General features: G+C 53.0%; 1 protein-coding gene across 1 annotated transcript; it reads right to left on the bottom strand.

Moving 5' to 3' along the window:
- Nucleotides 1-10,831: 10,831 nt before the first annotated feature.
- LOC119293686 (wound-induced protein 1-like) lies at nucleotides 10,832-11,572 on the bottom strand. The gene is made up of 2 exons (XM_037572066.1): nucleotides 11,136-11,572; nucleotides 10,832-11,024 (listed from the first exon to the last, which is right to left on the bottom strand). The coding sequence occupies exons 1-2, from the start codon at nucleotides 11,505-11,507 to the stop codon at nucleotides 10,956-10,958; spliced, it is 441 nt and encodes a 146-aa protein (XP_037427963.1). The 5' UTR covers nucleotides 11,508-11,572; the 3' UTR covers nucleotides 10,832-10,955.
- Between the last annotated feature and the right edge of the window lie 2,450 nt (nucleotides 11,573-14,022).

Genomic DNA, 14,022 nt, shown 5'->3' with positions numbered 1-14,022 from the left:
GGGTCATCCAAAGTAATTGAGCACAACATGAACCGGCGGCAATGTATTCCGCTTCGGCGGTGGATAAGGATACCGAATTTTGTTTCTTAGAGGACCAAGACACAAGATATCTACCAAGAAATTGACAAGTACCTGAAGTGGACTTTCTATCAACCTTGTCACCGGCATAGTCCGAGTCGGAGTAGCCAACAAGATTAAAAGAAGACCTCTTAGGATACCAAATGCCAAAATTTGGTGTATGTATTAAGTATCTCACTATCCTTTTCACAGCCTTAATATGACACTCTTTGGGGACCGCTTGATATCATGCACACATGCACACACTTAGCATGATATCGGGATGGGAGGCACATAGATATAACAATGAACCAATCATAGAGCGGTAAACCTTTTGGTCAACCGGTTCGCCATGCTTTGTCAAGTCAAGATGTCCACAAGTAGGCATGGGGCTATTCATACCTTTGCATTCTTGCATGTTGAACTTCTTGAATAAGTCCTTGATATACTTTGTTTGAGAGATAAAGTTTCCCTCCTTAGTTTGCTTGATTTGCAAACCAAGAAAGAACTTGAGTTCACTCATCATAGACATCTCAAACTTCTCCGACATAAGCTTTCCAAACTTTTCACTAAAATGAGGGTTAGTTGAACCAAATATGATATCATCAACATAAATTTGGCACACAAATAATTCTCCATTAGCCCTTTTAGTAAAGAGTGTAGAATCAATTTTACCAATTTCAAAGCCTTTTCTAAGAAGAAACTTAGTCAAGCATTTATACCAAGCTCTAGGAGCTTGCTTAAGACCATAAAGAGCTTTGTGGAGTTTGTAATCATGGTCGGGTTTCTTAGGATTAACAAAGCCGGGAGGCTGTTCAACATGAACTTCCTCCTCAATTTCACCATTTATAAAAGCACATTTGATGTCCATTTGATATAAGGTAATGTCATGATGATTGGCATAGGCAAGTAAGATGCGAATGGACTCAAGTCTAGCAACGGGGGAATAAGTCTCACAATAGTCCATACCTTCGACTTGAGTGTAGCCTTGAGCGACGAGACGAGCCTTGTTGCATACAACTTGTCCATCTTCATCTTGCTTGTTCCGAAACACTCATTTGGTTCCAATACATTGTGCTTCTCATCGGGCTTTTCAACCAACGTCCACACTTGGTTTCTCTCAAAGTTGTGTAGCTCTTCATGCATGGCATTTATCCAATCTGCATCTTCCAATGCTTCTTCAACCTTCATAGGTTCAATGCTAGAAATGAATGAGTAATGTTCACAAAAGATAGCCAAATGAGATTTAGAGCGAGTAATTCTCCAGGTTTGAATGTCATCAAAGATTTGTTCGACGAGATGATCTCTTGGGACTCTTTCTCGAACTCAAGGGGTTGTCGGGGGATGCTGGGGCAGCAAATGGTTGTGGCCAGTCGCCTCCTCCCCCCCCCCCACCCAAGTGAAGAGAGGTCAGACCAAGTGATCTAAACCTTGTCTGGCCCCGTGCAGATCTAGTCTTCATATTAAAAACCTCTCTTATAAATGGAAGCTCTTTTCTGGAATGTAAGAGGTTTCGCCGCTAGGGGGCGTCGAGACCAGATTCATGACTTGGTTTGCGGTGATCACATTGACATTTTAGGGCTTGTTGAAACGTTAAAGGAATCCTTCTCTCCCTCTGAGCTGTCTGCGGCTGCAGGCATGGACAGATTTGACTGGCATTATATCCCTATCTCGGGTCACTCTGGGGGCATCTTGATTGGGTCTAAACGGGATGTGTTTGATTTCATTACTTTTGATCATGGCATTTTTTGGGCCAGCGTTGTGGTTCACCATCATCAGCTAAACACGTTATGGGAATGTCTTGTGGTTTATGGCCCCGCTGATCACTCTCTTGCGACCATGTTTCTTGATGAGATTTCAAATAAAATTGAGTCTTGTAATATTCCTTTATTGATTGGTGGTGACTTTAATCTTTTATGTTCCTCGGCAGATAAAAACAGCCCTAATTTCTCTTGGCCCCTGGCCAACGCCTTTAATGAGTTCATTAGTAATTGTGCGATCTGTGAGCTCCCTAGGGTGGGGGCGCGGTTCACTTGGTCAAATCATCAGTCAAACCCTGTCTGATCGGTGCTGGATTGGGTCTTTGTCTACGATAGATGGGATTCGCTCTTTCCTCGTGTGTCGTTGAAAGCCAGACTTGCGGTTGGATATAATCATGTTCCCCTCGTCGTGGATATGGGCCTTAATTCTCCTCTGTCATCTTCCCATTTCTAATTTGATGCTTCCTGGCTGATTGTGGATGGATTTTGTGATATCCTGGCCACCAAGATCTCTATTTTTCTTAATACCCCTCGCCGATCTTTTGGCCCCATGGATGACTGGCACGAGTGCTCCTATGAGTTGCGCAAATTCTTAAGAGATTGGTCCCGTAATAGGGCTACCGACCAGCACAGGGAAAAAGATGCCCTCGAATCCCAGATCCGGGATCTGGACCAGTCTGCGGATCTCATCGGGCTTTCTGCTTCTCAATGGGCCACTCGCTACTCCTTGTAAGATGCCCTGATGTTGTTGCATCAACAATCGGAAATTTATTGGCGCCAACGCGGCTCCCTGAGCTGGACCTTAAAAGGTGACGCTATAACGGCTTACTTCTTTGTGATCGCCAATGGTAGGCATCGGAGATGTTTCATTGATAGTCTTATCATTGATGGTGTCAGGACTTCGGACCAATCTCTCATTATGAATCATATTGTTGGGTTCTTTTCCAATCTTCTTGGTCCCAAACCGGATTCTGGCCTTTCCTTCTCCTCTGATTTTTGGGATGTGGGTACTAAGATATCTTTTGATGAAAACGCGGATTTAATGGTGCCTTTATTTGATGAGGAGATTGGAAGGTGATTAGTTTGGCTAACCCGAACGCTGCCTCGGGGCCAGAGGATTCTCGATTCCCTTCTTTAAGAAATTCTGGCCGCAGTTGCGGGTGCTCATTTGTAAGATCATCCAAGGTTTCTGGCTGGGGACAGTGGATATTTCTCGTCTTAATTATGCTGTCATATCTCTCATTCCTAAAGTCAAAGCAGCTGACATGATCTCGCAGTTTCGACCTATTGCCCTCATCAATAATTTCGCTAAATTCCCTGCCAAAGGGCTCACCACGCGCCTTTCCCCCATTGCTCACCGCTCCATCAGCCCCTTCCAATCGGCCTTTACTAAAGGTCCATTCATTTTGGATGGGATCCTTTGCTTACATGAAATTGTAAATGACCTCAAGATCCATAAGTCTAAAGTTGTGATTCTAAAACTTGATTTTGAGAAGGCTTGCGACTCGGTGAGCTGACCTTTTTTGAGAAGGGTTCTTTTAGCAAAAGGGTTTGAGGGGCCCTTTGTGCACAGAATCATGCAGTTGGTCTCGGGGGGCCATATTGCCATTTCTGTTAACGGTCAGGTTAGTAATTTTTTTGCAAATGGCAGGGGTCTGCGGCAAGGCGACCCTGCATGTCCCATCTTGTTCAATTTTGTGGCGGATGCCTTATCCCGTATTCTCTCCAGGGCAGCTACTCATGGACATATCGCTCCGGCCATTTCTAATCTTCTACCTGAAGGGGTTACTCACCTTCAATATGCGGATGACACTATTATTATGGTCGAGTTGGATGACTCCTGCCTCGCTAATCTCAAATTCATTCTCCTCTGCTTCGAAGCTATGTCGGGTCTTAAGATCAATTTTGCGAAGAGCGAGTTTATTGTTACTGGTGTGGATGACTCTCAAGCTGTGCGTGTGGCACATCTTCTTAATTGTACGCTAGGGTCCTCCCCTTTCAAATATCTGGGCCTTCCCATATCCCCGGACGTACTTCATGCGAAAGAATTTGCCCCAGTGGTAACCAAGGTGGGCAATAGGGTCTTACCCTAACGTGGGAGATATAATACCAACGCTGGTAAAGTTGCTTTGATCAACGCTTGTCTGTCTTCCCTTCACATGTTCTTGATGGGCTTTTACTTATTATCGGGCGGGATTCATGCTGGTTTTGACAAACACCGTGGGGCTTTCTATTGGAATGCTGCTGATAATCGTCGTAAATATCGTTTGTTAAGTGGAAACTGATGTGCAGACCCAAATACCTTGGAGGGTTGGGTATTATCAATACTTCCATCATGAACCAATGTTTGATGATTAAATGGTGGTGGAAGATTATGAGTGCGGGGGATCAGCCACTCGGGCTCTCCATTCTCAAGGCTAAATATTTTCCTTCCTCTAGCCCGATGTTTGCTAATGCTCATGGTGGTTCTTAGTTTTGGAAGGCCTTGGTTAAAGTTAGACCTTTTTTCCAGGCTCATGTTAAATTTGCAGTTGGGGATGGTTCCTCCAGTAGATTCTGGTTGGACTGGTGGTGTGGAGATTCACCGCTCTCTGTGACCTTCCCCACCTTATTTTCTTACTGCGCTGACCCGAATATTTCTATCGCGGAGTTGGCTGCCCATGGTTGGAACCTCGCCTTTCACCGATCCTTCTCGCCTAAAGAGTTTGAAGATTGACAACGCCTTACTGCCTTCTTCCCCATGCTCTCGGTGATCTGGCCGCACTGCCTCGGGTCACTTTTCTGTTAAATCGCTTTATTCTAAACTTATTGGTGGCTCCCCTACTAACCGTTTCTCTCAAATTTGGAAGGCCGGGATCCCTCCTAAAGTTAAGATTTTCCTTTGGCAAGCCTTTAGGGGCCGGTTACCTTCGGCTGACCAGATTCATAAGAGAAACGGGCCGGGTTCACAATTTTGTGCTTTGTGTGGTGACGTGGAGGATACGGCTCACATTTTCTTCCACTGTGTCTTGGCTAAGCTCATTTGGAGCTGCGTTAGAGAATGGCTAAATGTTACCTGGCCCCTGCTTCCTTCTCAGAAATTGGGACCCTGGCGAGTAACTTGTCTGACGTTTTCAGACGTATCTTTTGGGTGGGCCTGGATGCACTGTGCTGGTCCCTTTGGACATTTCCTTCTCCTATCCTTTGATGAAGACGACACATCGTTTCCTTCCTCCTCTGTTGTCAAGTGCTTTCAGTGATTGATCCCCAGCTCGGGCAAGATTAGTTTTTTTTGAAAACGAGTATAACCCGCGGTCTCTGCATCGAGGCAAGATTAGATGTTTTCAATAGCTGGCCCGACATCGATGTTACAATCCAATTGAAATGGAAGTACATTGAGTGCTGAAAATTAACATTCCAGCGTCCCGGAGTACTAGTGGCCTGCGATAGCGAACCAAACTAGTGAACCTGGAAGTACATCGATTATTTATCTGCACAAATTGATTTCATTTCGGTCAAATCGTAATAAGTTGAGTTTGAACAGTGTAGTACAATGATATAGAGCTACTTGTTAATTATAATAATTAGGGTGGTCCACCGTTGACCATATACATATATGAGAAACCACAAAAATCAGATGCCAGCCACAAGTACATACAAATACCTTAATAAAGCTCATGTACATGGACGTGGTTATCTTCAGAGCTACAGCTTGGATCCGTTTCGTGATCCTTACTTACTCCAGAAAGTCTTTGGTTACTGGGTGGAACTAATGGGAGATGGTAATTCGGGTTATAATCAACCGGTTCGGATAGCGCTCGCATAACAGGATAGGAGTCTAGGAAGCTTATCCTCCATATTACCGTATCGGTTGCTTGTGTCAGCATGTAATTTTCATTTTTTACTTTGTTCTGCTCCGTTCGCGAGCTGTAAGACCTTTATGATGTGACTTTATGAATTTTTAATAAAATGACTACATGCATCTTTATGATGCAACGCCGGAGGCATGCCTTCATTTTCAGAAAAAAAATGTATACGGACGTCAAACTCCGAAAGGTAAGTGAGCTGGTTCGTGGGTACTGCTTTTCCGGCTCGCCGTTACAATTTACCGCGCCTAATAATTCAGATAGGTACATGCATCAGCATGAAACTATGAAAGTTCAGTCGAACAAGGCACATGTTTACAAAAAGGCTTTCGCCTCGCTTTATATATAAAGCACAGATCACCAACAACCTAGTATAACATACGCCATCAACACACGCACACACCCAAGGCAGGATACATAGGCGCTGAGTGCAGCAACACCACCCCTAGCACTACAAGAGCCACCGGGGGCCTCAACCGTGAACACGCCACCGCGAAGAGAAGAAGCTACATATGACGCACCGTGGGCTCCAAGGCGGTGCCAACAGGAAGGTTACGACAACGAAGCGCCGCCACCGCCCGACCCAAGGATCAGAGTTTCCTCCGGAGCAACACGACGGGCAGCGAGAGTCGCGGCGACGCCTTCAAGAAGGGAACGAGCTTCGCCGTCGCCGGTCAATCCGAAGATAGAACAGGTTTTCACCCCGACCAATATTCACCGCCACCGAACGCTGCACCCTGGCTACCATGCCGCCCACACGGCCATGGCCACCAGGCAGCACCAAGTCACGGGCTTTGCCCAGGAGCACCGCGACACCACCACCAGGGCCGCCGCCCCAGCATCCATGACCTTGACGCCACCTCACCCGCCATCCACCACTACCCCACCCAAAGAGACGAATGGAAAGGAACTGCCTTTCGCACTCCTGAGCCGTCCCCAGTGTCGAGACCCGAATCCAGCCATACCTGGCCACCATCGACCCGTCCTGCTGCCGGGCACGAGACGAGCTCAGTCCTGCAGCCGGGCGCGAGACCAGTCAGATCCTGCCGCCGGGCGCGAGACGGGCTCGGTCCTGCTGCCGGGCGCTAGACAAGTCCGGTCTTGCTGTCGGGCGCTAGACAAGTCCGGTCTTGCTGCCGAGCGCGGGACGAGCTCGGTCCAGACGCCAGGCGCGAGACGGGCGATGGGCGCCGCTGGGAGAGGGCCAACCCTCTGATGAAGGTAGCACCTGAACGACGGGGAGTGGAGTCGAAGGTCGTCCAGGGCACTCACCGACAGGCAGACGCCGAAGAAGTCCGGCCACCACCGTGAAACGACCCAGACCACCGCCATGGGCCACCACCATGCCGTGGAAGCCCACATCCATGCCGGGACCCCGAGGGACTACTCAGAGCCACCCGCCGACAGCCCTGAGCCAGATCCAAGGAGCAGGCCGGCAACCGCCGCCGTCCCCTCCTGAATCCGCGACAAATCCAACCGGATCTGGCCGGAGACCGGCTCACTCGCAACCACCAGCACCGCCGCCACCGCATCAGATCTGCCGCCGCCACGGGTGCGCGCACCACCACGAGGCCCTCCACGCCGCCACCCCGGACCAGCAGCCCCGCTGCCGGACCAAGCAGCCACGCCGCCGCGCCCCCCGAAAGAGCAGCGCCGCTGACCGAGCAGGGCGCCCCGCGCCGCCGCCGCCCGAGCCGAGAGAGACGAGGCCCCGCCGTCGCCAGCACTAAATGGGCTTCGCCCGCCGGTGCGAACGGGCGGCGGCGAGGGAAGAAGATGAGGGGAGGGGACCGGCCGACGACGCCCTAGGATTCCCCAAGGCACATGTTTCAGACCTGCAGATTCTAGAATGCCCATCGATCTCATTGCCGAGAGAACAGCTATCCTATCAGATTATCTGGTGGTATGCTGTCACGCACATCCGAGAGCCAAAGATCAAAAAGCTTATGTGCGTCTCTGTAGCCAGTGAAATCCTCAACTTTTCTCAAATGAAGTAAAGTATAACTTGTTGGATACTGTTGCTTTGTACAAAAGGTGCTGAAAGTCTGAAGTGCTCTCCAACAGCATGTTCAGATGACCCGGTTTACAAGCAAAGGCAGGCCCAAGAAAAGAAAAGAAGAAAATCCAAAACGAAAACCCAGACGGCTTTTGGGTCAACCACCTTTTACACGTCGGAAATAATTGGGAACGGAAAGTTCAGTTGGAAAAAAAAGCATTAAGAGCAACTCTAATGGGGTGACCCATTTCGTCCGTCCATGTCTGCCTGGGTCTGCGCGGACAAAACGACTGCCTAATGCAGAGACCCATTTTCAAAAGACAGCCGCTTTCTGTCCGTGCTGACCCATTTACAGTCCAAATTTGAGTCACATTTGGGTCCGAGGTGGACACAAAGCAGACGTTTTCTGCCTCCCTCTCGTCCGCCTCTGTCCTCTCCCGATCCCGCGTGGCCCACCTGCCATCCACTTGCATATTTTTTTTATTGTTTGCTGAAACTGAACGGAGGGCCGGGATGAAGGGCGCGACCGTGATGCTGGCGACGGAGCTCGACGGGCTGCTCGCCATGGCAAGGAAGCTGGAGGCGCGGGTGGGCACCGACCAGGGGCATGCCGGTGCATCACGCTGGCCGCGCCCATCGACCTGGGGCCGCTCGAGCAAGTGCAGCTAGTCCAATGGCTGCGTGCGTGCGTAGCTAGCTAGTCTAATGGATGCGTGCGTGCGTAGCTAGCTGGTCCGGTGGCTGCGTACGGGCGTAGCTAACTGGCTCGTTGTGGCCTTCGCTCGCCCCGCTCGCCATGGCCGCGTACGCCCCGCTCGCTCTGCCGTGCAGCAGCTGGAGCCCGGCATGGCTCGGAAGGAGCAGCTCGCCTGCTGCAGCTGTCGGCCTCCCCGCTCGCGCCCAAGTTGCAGTGTCGTCCGCTCTGGTCCGTCCGTTGTAGCTCACGCGCCTAGCCGCCCAGACGCGGAGCGCCGCGTTCCTAGCCGCCTCGCCGCGCCCAGCCGCCATGCTCGCCGCCCGCCCAGCCGCCTCGCCTCGCCGCGCCCTGTCGGGACGCGCCGCCGTGTCGGACCGCTCATCCTGCTTCGTCTCGCCGGCGTGGGTTCGAGCTCGACCACCGGCCTCGCCTCATGCCCGCACCCGCCCCCGCACCCGCCCCCGCGCCCGGCCGATGCTCCTGCAAACATTGACCTCGTCTCCTTGCGCACAGCCGCTGCGAGCTCCGCTGCCCACTACGTGTTTGACAAAATGCCGGGGCGGACATGTAAAAATGGTTAGGCTGCCATTGGGCACACCGGCTGACCCAAATGAAAAAGCAGACAAATATGTCCGCGCGGCCGACCCAAACAGACAAAAACGGACAAAGTGCACATCCGTTTGAGTCGGCCCCTTGAAGTTGCTCTAAAGTATACAAATTGTGTAAAGGAAATTCCAGACTTGTTGTGTTCCTCAAGTGCCATCGGGAATCCAGCAAACTTCACATCAAGGATTTGTTTGGTGTGTGCTACGTTGAAAGCAACACCCTCAACCTTCCCCCTGGATACGGGAGACTTTCCGCCGCTCTGGTATGAATCTCTGCATCCGTGTACTCAGTTCATCCAGATTTTTTGGGTTCCCTACAAGCTTGGATTTGTCCCCAACATATGCGTTTTTTTGCCAACAATATCTGAGAGGTGCCACTCTTACGGAAGCATCGAAGTAACTCCAAACGGGTGACCCATTTTATGTGTTTGGATCATCCAGACATAAAACTTGGTCCAACGGGGTGATCCAAACAGACACAGCGTCCGCCTGTTGTCCGTTTTGTGTCCGATTGGATCCAAATTTGGGTCATATTCCACGGCGAACACAAGGCGGCTGTTTTCTGTGGCCTCCTTGTCCGCCTTTGTACATTGCATGCGAGCACTGGCCCACCTGTCATCGAGGGGCTACCCATCCATCCCACATCCGTCTCTCTCCTCCTTTTCTCTCTTTCTCGATGCCACCGGGCATGCCGATGCGGGCATGGTGCCGGCTGCTTCAGCCTCTGTCGCGAGCGAGGTGTCGCTTCCTCCTCTCGTTGCCAAGGCAAGCAGCCGCCGCCTCCTCCCGCTGCCGGCGCACAACGGCCAAGCGCTCGTCGTCGCGTCCTACAACCACGCGCACCACTGGCGGATGACCGTGCGTGTACTAGCTAGCTAGCTAGCCACCGTTGGTGGAGAATGCATGCTGGTGCTTGTGCTGATGCTGCTGGCTGCGCGCATGCTAGCTAGCTAGCTAGCCGCCGCTGCCCAGCGTGCGTGCTGGTGCTACTGCCAGCAGCTGATGGTCGCGCGCCTGCTAGCCAGCCGCCGCTGGTCGCGCCTCGCTGCGGCTTCGCTTCGCCCCGCCCGTCGCGCCTCGCCCCGACCTCGTCTCGCCGTCCCAACTGCGCAGCCTTGCCTCGCTGCACCCGGCCGCGCCCGTCCTCGACTCGCCGCGGCCTCGCCTCACCCGTCCTCGACTCGCCACGCCCGGTCGCCCTGTCGTGCATGTCCTCGAGTCGCGGCGCTTGCCGTGCCTGCAGCGTCCGAGCACATCGGCATGGTCGCACCCTTGCGTGCATGCGCGCTAGGTAGCTACATGCCATCGCTGGAGCTGGCCATCGCACAGGGTGGGCACGAGTGCGCAATGCGGGGCAGGTGCACTTCGGGCGAAAGCTACGGGACGGGGCGGGAGCTCGTTGGATCACCGGGCGAGAGCTGCGGGGCGGAAGCAGCAAGGTCGGGGTGAGCTGCGGCAAGGTGGCGTGGCAAGCTGCGGTGGGCGAGGTGGCGCGGGAGCTCGCCCTCCAAGTGTTTCACGAAATGGCGACGCGGACATGTCTAAAATGCATGCTGCGCCCGTTGGCCGAACCGGCCTACCCAAACAAAAATAGACACGGACACACGACACACGGACGGGCGATCCAGACGGACAAAAAACGGACAAAATCCTTGTCCGTTCGAGTCACCCCCTTGAGTTGCTCGCAATTCCTGACTCAGCAAGTTTCCAATATGTGGTCAAATCAAATTAAGAGGGAGTAGCTCGGTTCAGCTGAAGACCGGTCATGACACCAAGGAAACAGGAAAGAAAGAAAATGAAATGAAGGTGACTCATCGCACATTGCCCAAGGCTCCAATACGATATACTTTTATTCAGCCGCAGCAGCAAGCCATTGCCGCAGTAGCAGTAGTACACACCATAATCCATGATCTAGGCCAAATAAATCACACTCTTAATTCAAGCACGCAAAGCAACTCCTTTGACTTCTAGTTTACTCATTCGTAGGCTCTGTTGTTAGATGGCGAGGACGAGGCCCTGCAGCGACTTGCACGCGCGGTCGCTGCGGCGGCTCTGCCACAGGCACTTGGGCCACTTGGGCGTGTGCGCCGGCGAGGAGAGGCCCGAGAACGTGGACGAGGAGGGGGAGGAAGAGGCAGAAGAAGAGGAGAAGTGGCTAGGGGAGCCCGCACTGACATTCTTGGTGGCCGCCGCGGCGGAGAGGCGGGTGAGGGTGAGGTCGGTGTTGAAGTACTCCCTGAGCTGGGTGATCACCCCATCGGGCCCGACGGTCCAGGCGTGCACCCAGTAGAGGAGCTGGTCGGCGCCGTCGGCGCTCCCCTCGGCGATTACAGTGGAGACGAAGGCGTCGACGGAGCGGGGGCAGAACCTGAACTTGGTGTTGGTGCCGGCACCGGTGAGGAGGCGCATCATGTGCTGGTGCGTGGGCGGGCCATGGAACCACCACTCAAGGTCCGGGGCGAGCAGGTCCTGCGCCCGGCGTGTGTCGCGGGAGTTAAGCGCCTCGTAGAGGCGCAGCATGAGGAACTTGCCGCGCTGCTCCTCCATTTCCCCTGCCAGCTCCGCGTCCGTGTCGACGTGCGGCGCCGGCGCCGCCGCGAGGGTCTGCTGATGGTTAGTGTTAGACTTTGTAACGTATCCCAACTGTGTAATATGTACATTGTGTATCATTATAAATACATGTGATAGGCCACCCCTAGAGGGTTGAGCCAGTTCCCACAAATCCTATGCCTAATATGGTATCAGCCTAAAACCTAGGACCTAATCCACCTCCACCCCAGCCGCCGCTGCCGCCGTGCCCTAAACCCTATGGCCGCCGCCGCCGCTGCTGCCATGTCTGCTTCCGCATCTAGCTCCGCCAGCTCCAGGACCATACCCGCATCGCTGGCTGCCCTGCTGAATCTTCCTGCTCGCACTGGTGCCTCGCCGACGCCGCACTTCTTCGGCACCAAGGCGATGGGCTCGCTGTTTTCCGCCCCGATCTCGCTGTCTCGTGTGTCGTCGACAGCGCCGGCCTCCACCACCGCGATGGTAGCGCCATCGGCCTCCACCACTAGCTCGTCCCCGACGCTCGCCCTCCTGCGGGCGGCCTCGGGGGGCTCCGATGATCAGCCTGCGGGTGGGCCACCTGCAGCCCCGCCAGTCGCTGCCACCGACGCCGCCATGATCTCCGCGTCATTCCACTTCGACAACCTCATCACGACTCGTCTCACGCTGGACAACTATTTGTTTTGGCGTGCCAAGGTTCTACCGCTGCTCCGCAGCCGCCCCCTCCTTGGTTATGTCGATAGCTCCCTACCGTGTCCGCTGCAGGTTCTTCACACCGTCCACGGCCCGGCCATCAACCCGGCGCACTGACTGTGGGTGCAACAGGACCAAGCGATCCTCTCTGCCATCCAGGGTTCCCTTGGAGACGGGGTCGCTGGCCTCTGTCTCTTTGCTGCCTCCTCCTTGGATGCGTGGACGACGCTGGAACATGCGTTTGCCCAGACCTCCGCCGCCCACTCGATGGCTCTTCACAGCAAGCTTGATGATGTCAAGAAACTGGATTCCTCGGTCACAACATACTTCAACAAGCTCAAGGTCTTGGCGGATACATTGACCTCTATCGGTCGACCATTGAGTGATGAGGAGTTCGCCGGCTATATTATTAAGGGTCTTGATGCTGAATACAACAACCTTGCCGAGGCCGTCCACAACGCCAAGCCGCCGCTGCCGCCGCACGAGCTCTTCTCCCGGCTGCTCTTCACTGAGCAACGCATCGAAGCTCGCCGCGCCACCAATTCCATCGCCGACCAGCCCGCGGCCTTCTGGGCCTCGCGGGGTCAGCGCCCCCCTGCATCCTCGCCGTCTGCCCGCATCACCAACCCGCCAGCGCCAACCTCGGGCGGCGGCCCTGTACGCTGTCAGCTTTGTGGGCGTGAGAGGCATGTTGCCTCCAAGTGCCACAAGAGGTTTCAGTGGAGCTTCCTGGGTATTGGTAACGATGGAAAAGGTAATGAGCGACAGTTTGCCATGGCGGATTTTGGCCCTCCTGCTGCTCATGTTGCCACCAAGAGCAAGGATACACGCGTCGACCCCGGATATACACCGTCATATCCGATTGATCCTGCATGGTATATGGACACTGGCGCCACCAATCACATGACGAACGAGCTCACCAAGCTGTCCACCCATCAGCCATACTACGGTCCCGACAAGGTTCACACCGCCAACAGTGTAGGTATGCCCATCTCTCACATTGGTCAAGCATCTCTCTTAACTAGTCATCCATCTAGGCAGCTTCATCTTCGTAATATTTTACGAGTCCCCTCGGTGACTCTTAATCTGTTATCTGTTCCAAAGCTCACTCTTGATAACAATGTCATATGTGAATTTCACCCGTTTGATCTTTTTGTTAAGGACCGAGCCACCCGGGAAATTCTGCTTAGTGGTCGTCTCAGCCATGGCTTATACCGCTTGAAGGATCCATCCGCCCCGCACGTCTTCAGTGGTGTTCGTGTGTCGCCGTCCCAGTGGCACTCTCGCCTTGGTCACCCTGCCACTCCCATAGTTCGTCATATCCTTCACCGTCATGAGCTGCCTCTTGAGTCTAGTAATAAGGAGATGTCTGTGTGTGATGCCTGTCAACAAGGCAAAAGTCATCAGTTACCATTTGTTTCTTCTACTCGTCAAGTAATGAGTCCTCTTGAACTTGTGTTTTCTGATGTGTGGGGTCCTGCTCAAACTTCTGTGAGTGGTCACAACTATTATGTTAGCTTTATTGATGCCTATAGTCGCTTTACCTGGCTTTATCTTCTTAAGCGCAAATCTGATGTGTTTGGTATATTCATTCAGTTTCAAGTACATGTAGAGCGTCTTCTCAAGCATAAGATTATTCCTGTTCAGTCTGATTGGGGGGGGGCGAATATCGCAACCTCAATGCTTTCTTTAATAATCTTGGGATCTCTCATCGTTTATCATGTCCTCATACACATCAGCAGAACGGCGCTGTTGAGCGCAAGCATCGACATATAGTTGAGACCGGACTCACACTCCTGGCTCATGCGTCTGTACCTTTTCG

The sequence above is a fragment of the Triticum dicoccoides genome, chromosome 4B, assembly GCF_002162155.2.
Source record: "Triticum dicoccoides isolate Atlit2015 ecotype Zavitan chromosome 4B, WEW_v2.0, whole genome shotgun sequence".
NCBI lineage: Eukaryota > Viridiplantae > Streptophyta > Magnoliopsida > Poales > Poaceae > Triticum > Triticum dicoccoides.
Note: the sequence above shows the minus strand (reverse complement) of the source record. Positions and strands in the feature narration are given on the sequence as shown.

Excerpts from the sequence above, each read along its gene's own strand:
- LOC119293686 (XM_037572066.1), bottom strand. The coding sequence starts at position 11,507 with ATGGAGGAGCAGCGCGGCAAGTTCCTCATGCTGCGCCTCTACGAGGCG. Across the intron at positions 11,025-11,135 it reads CCGCGGCGGCCACCAAGAAT|TGCCTGTGGCAGAGCCGCCG; the intron begins GTCAGTGCGGGC and ends AAGTGGCCCAAG.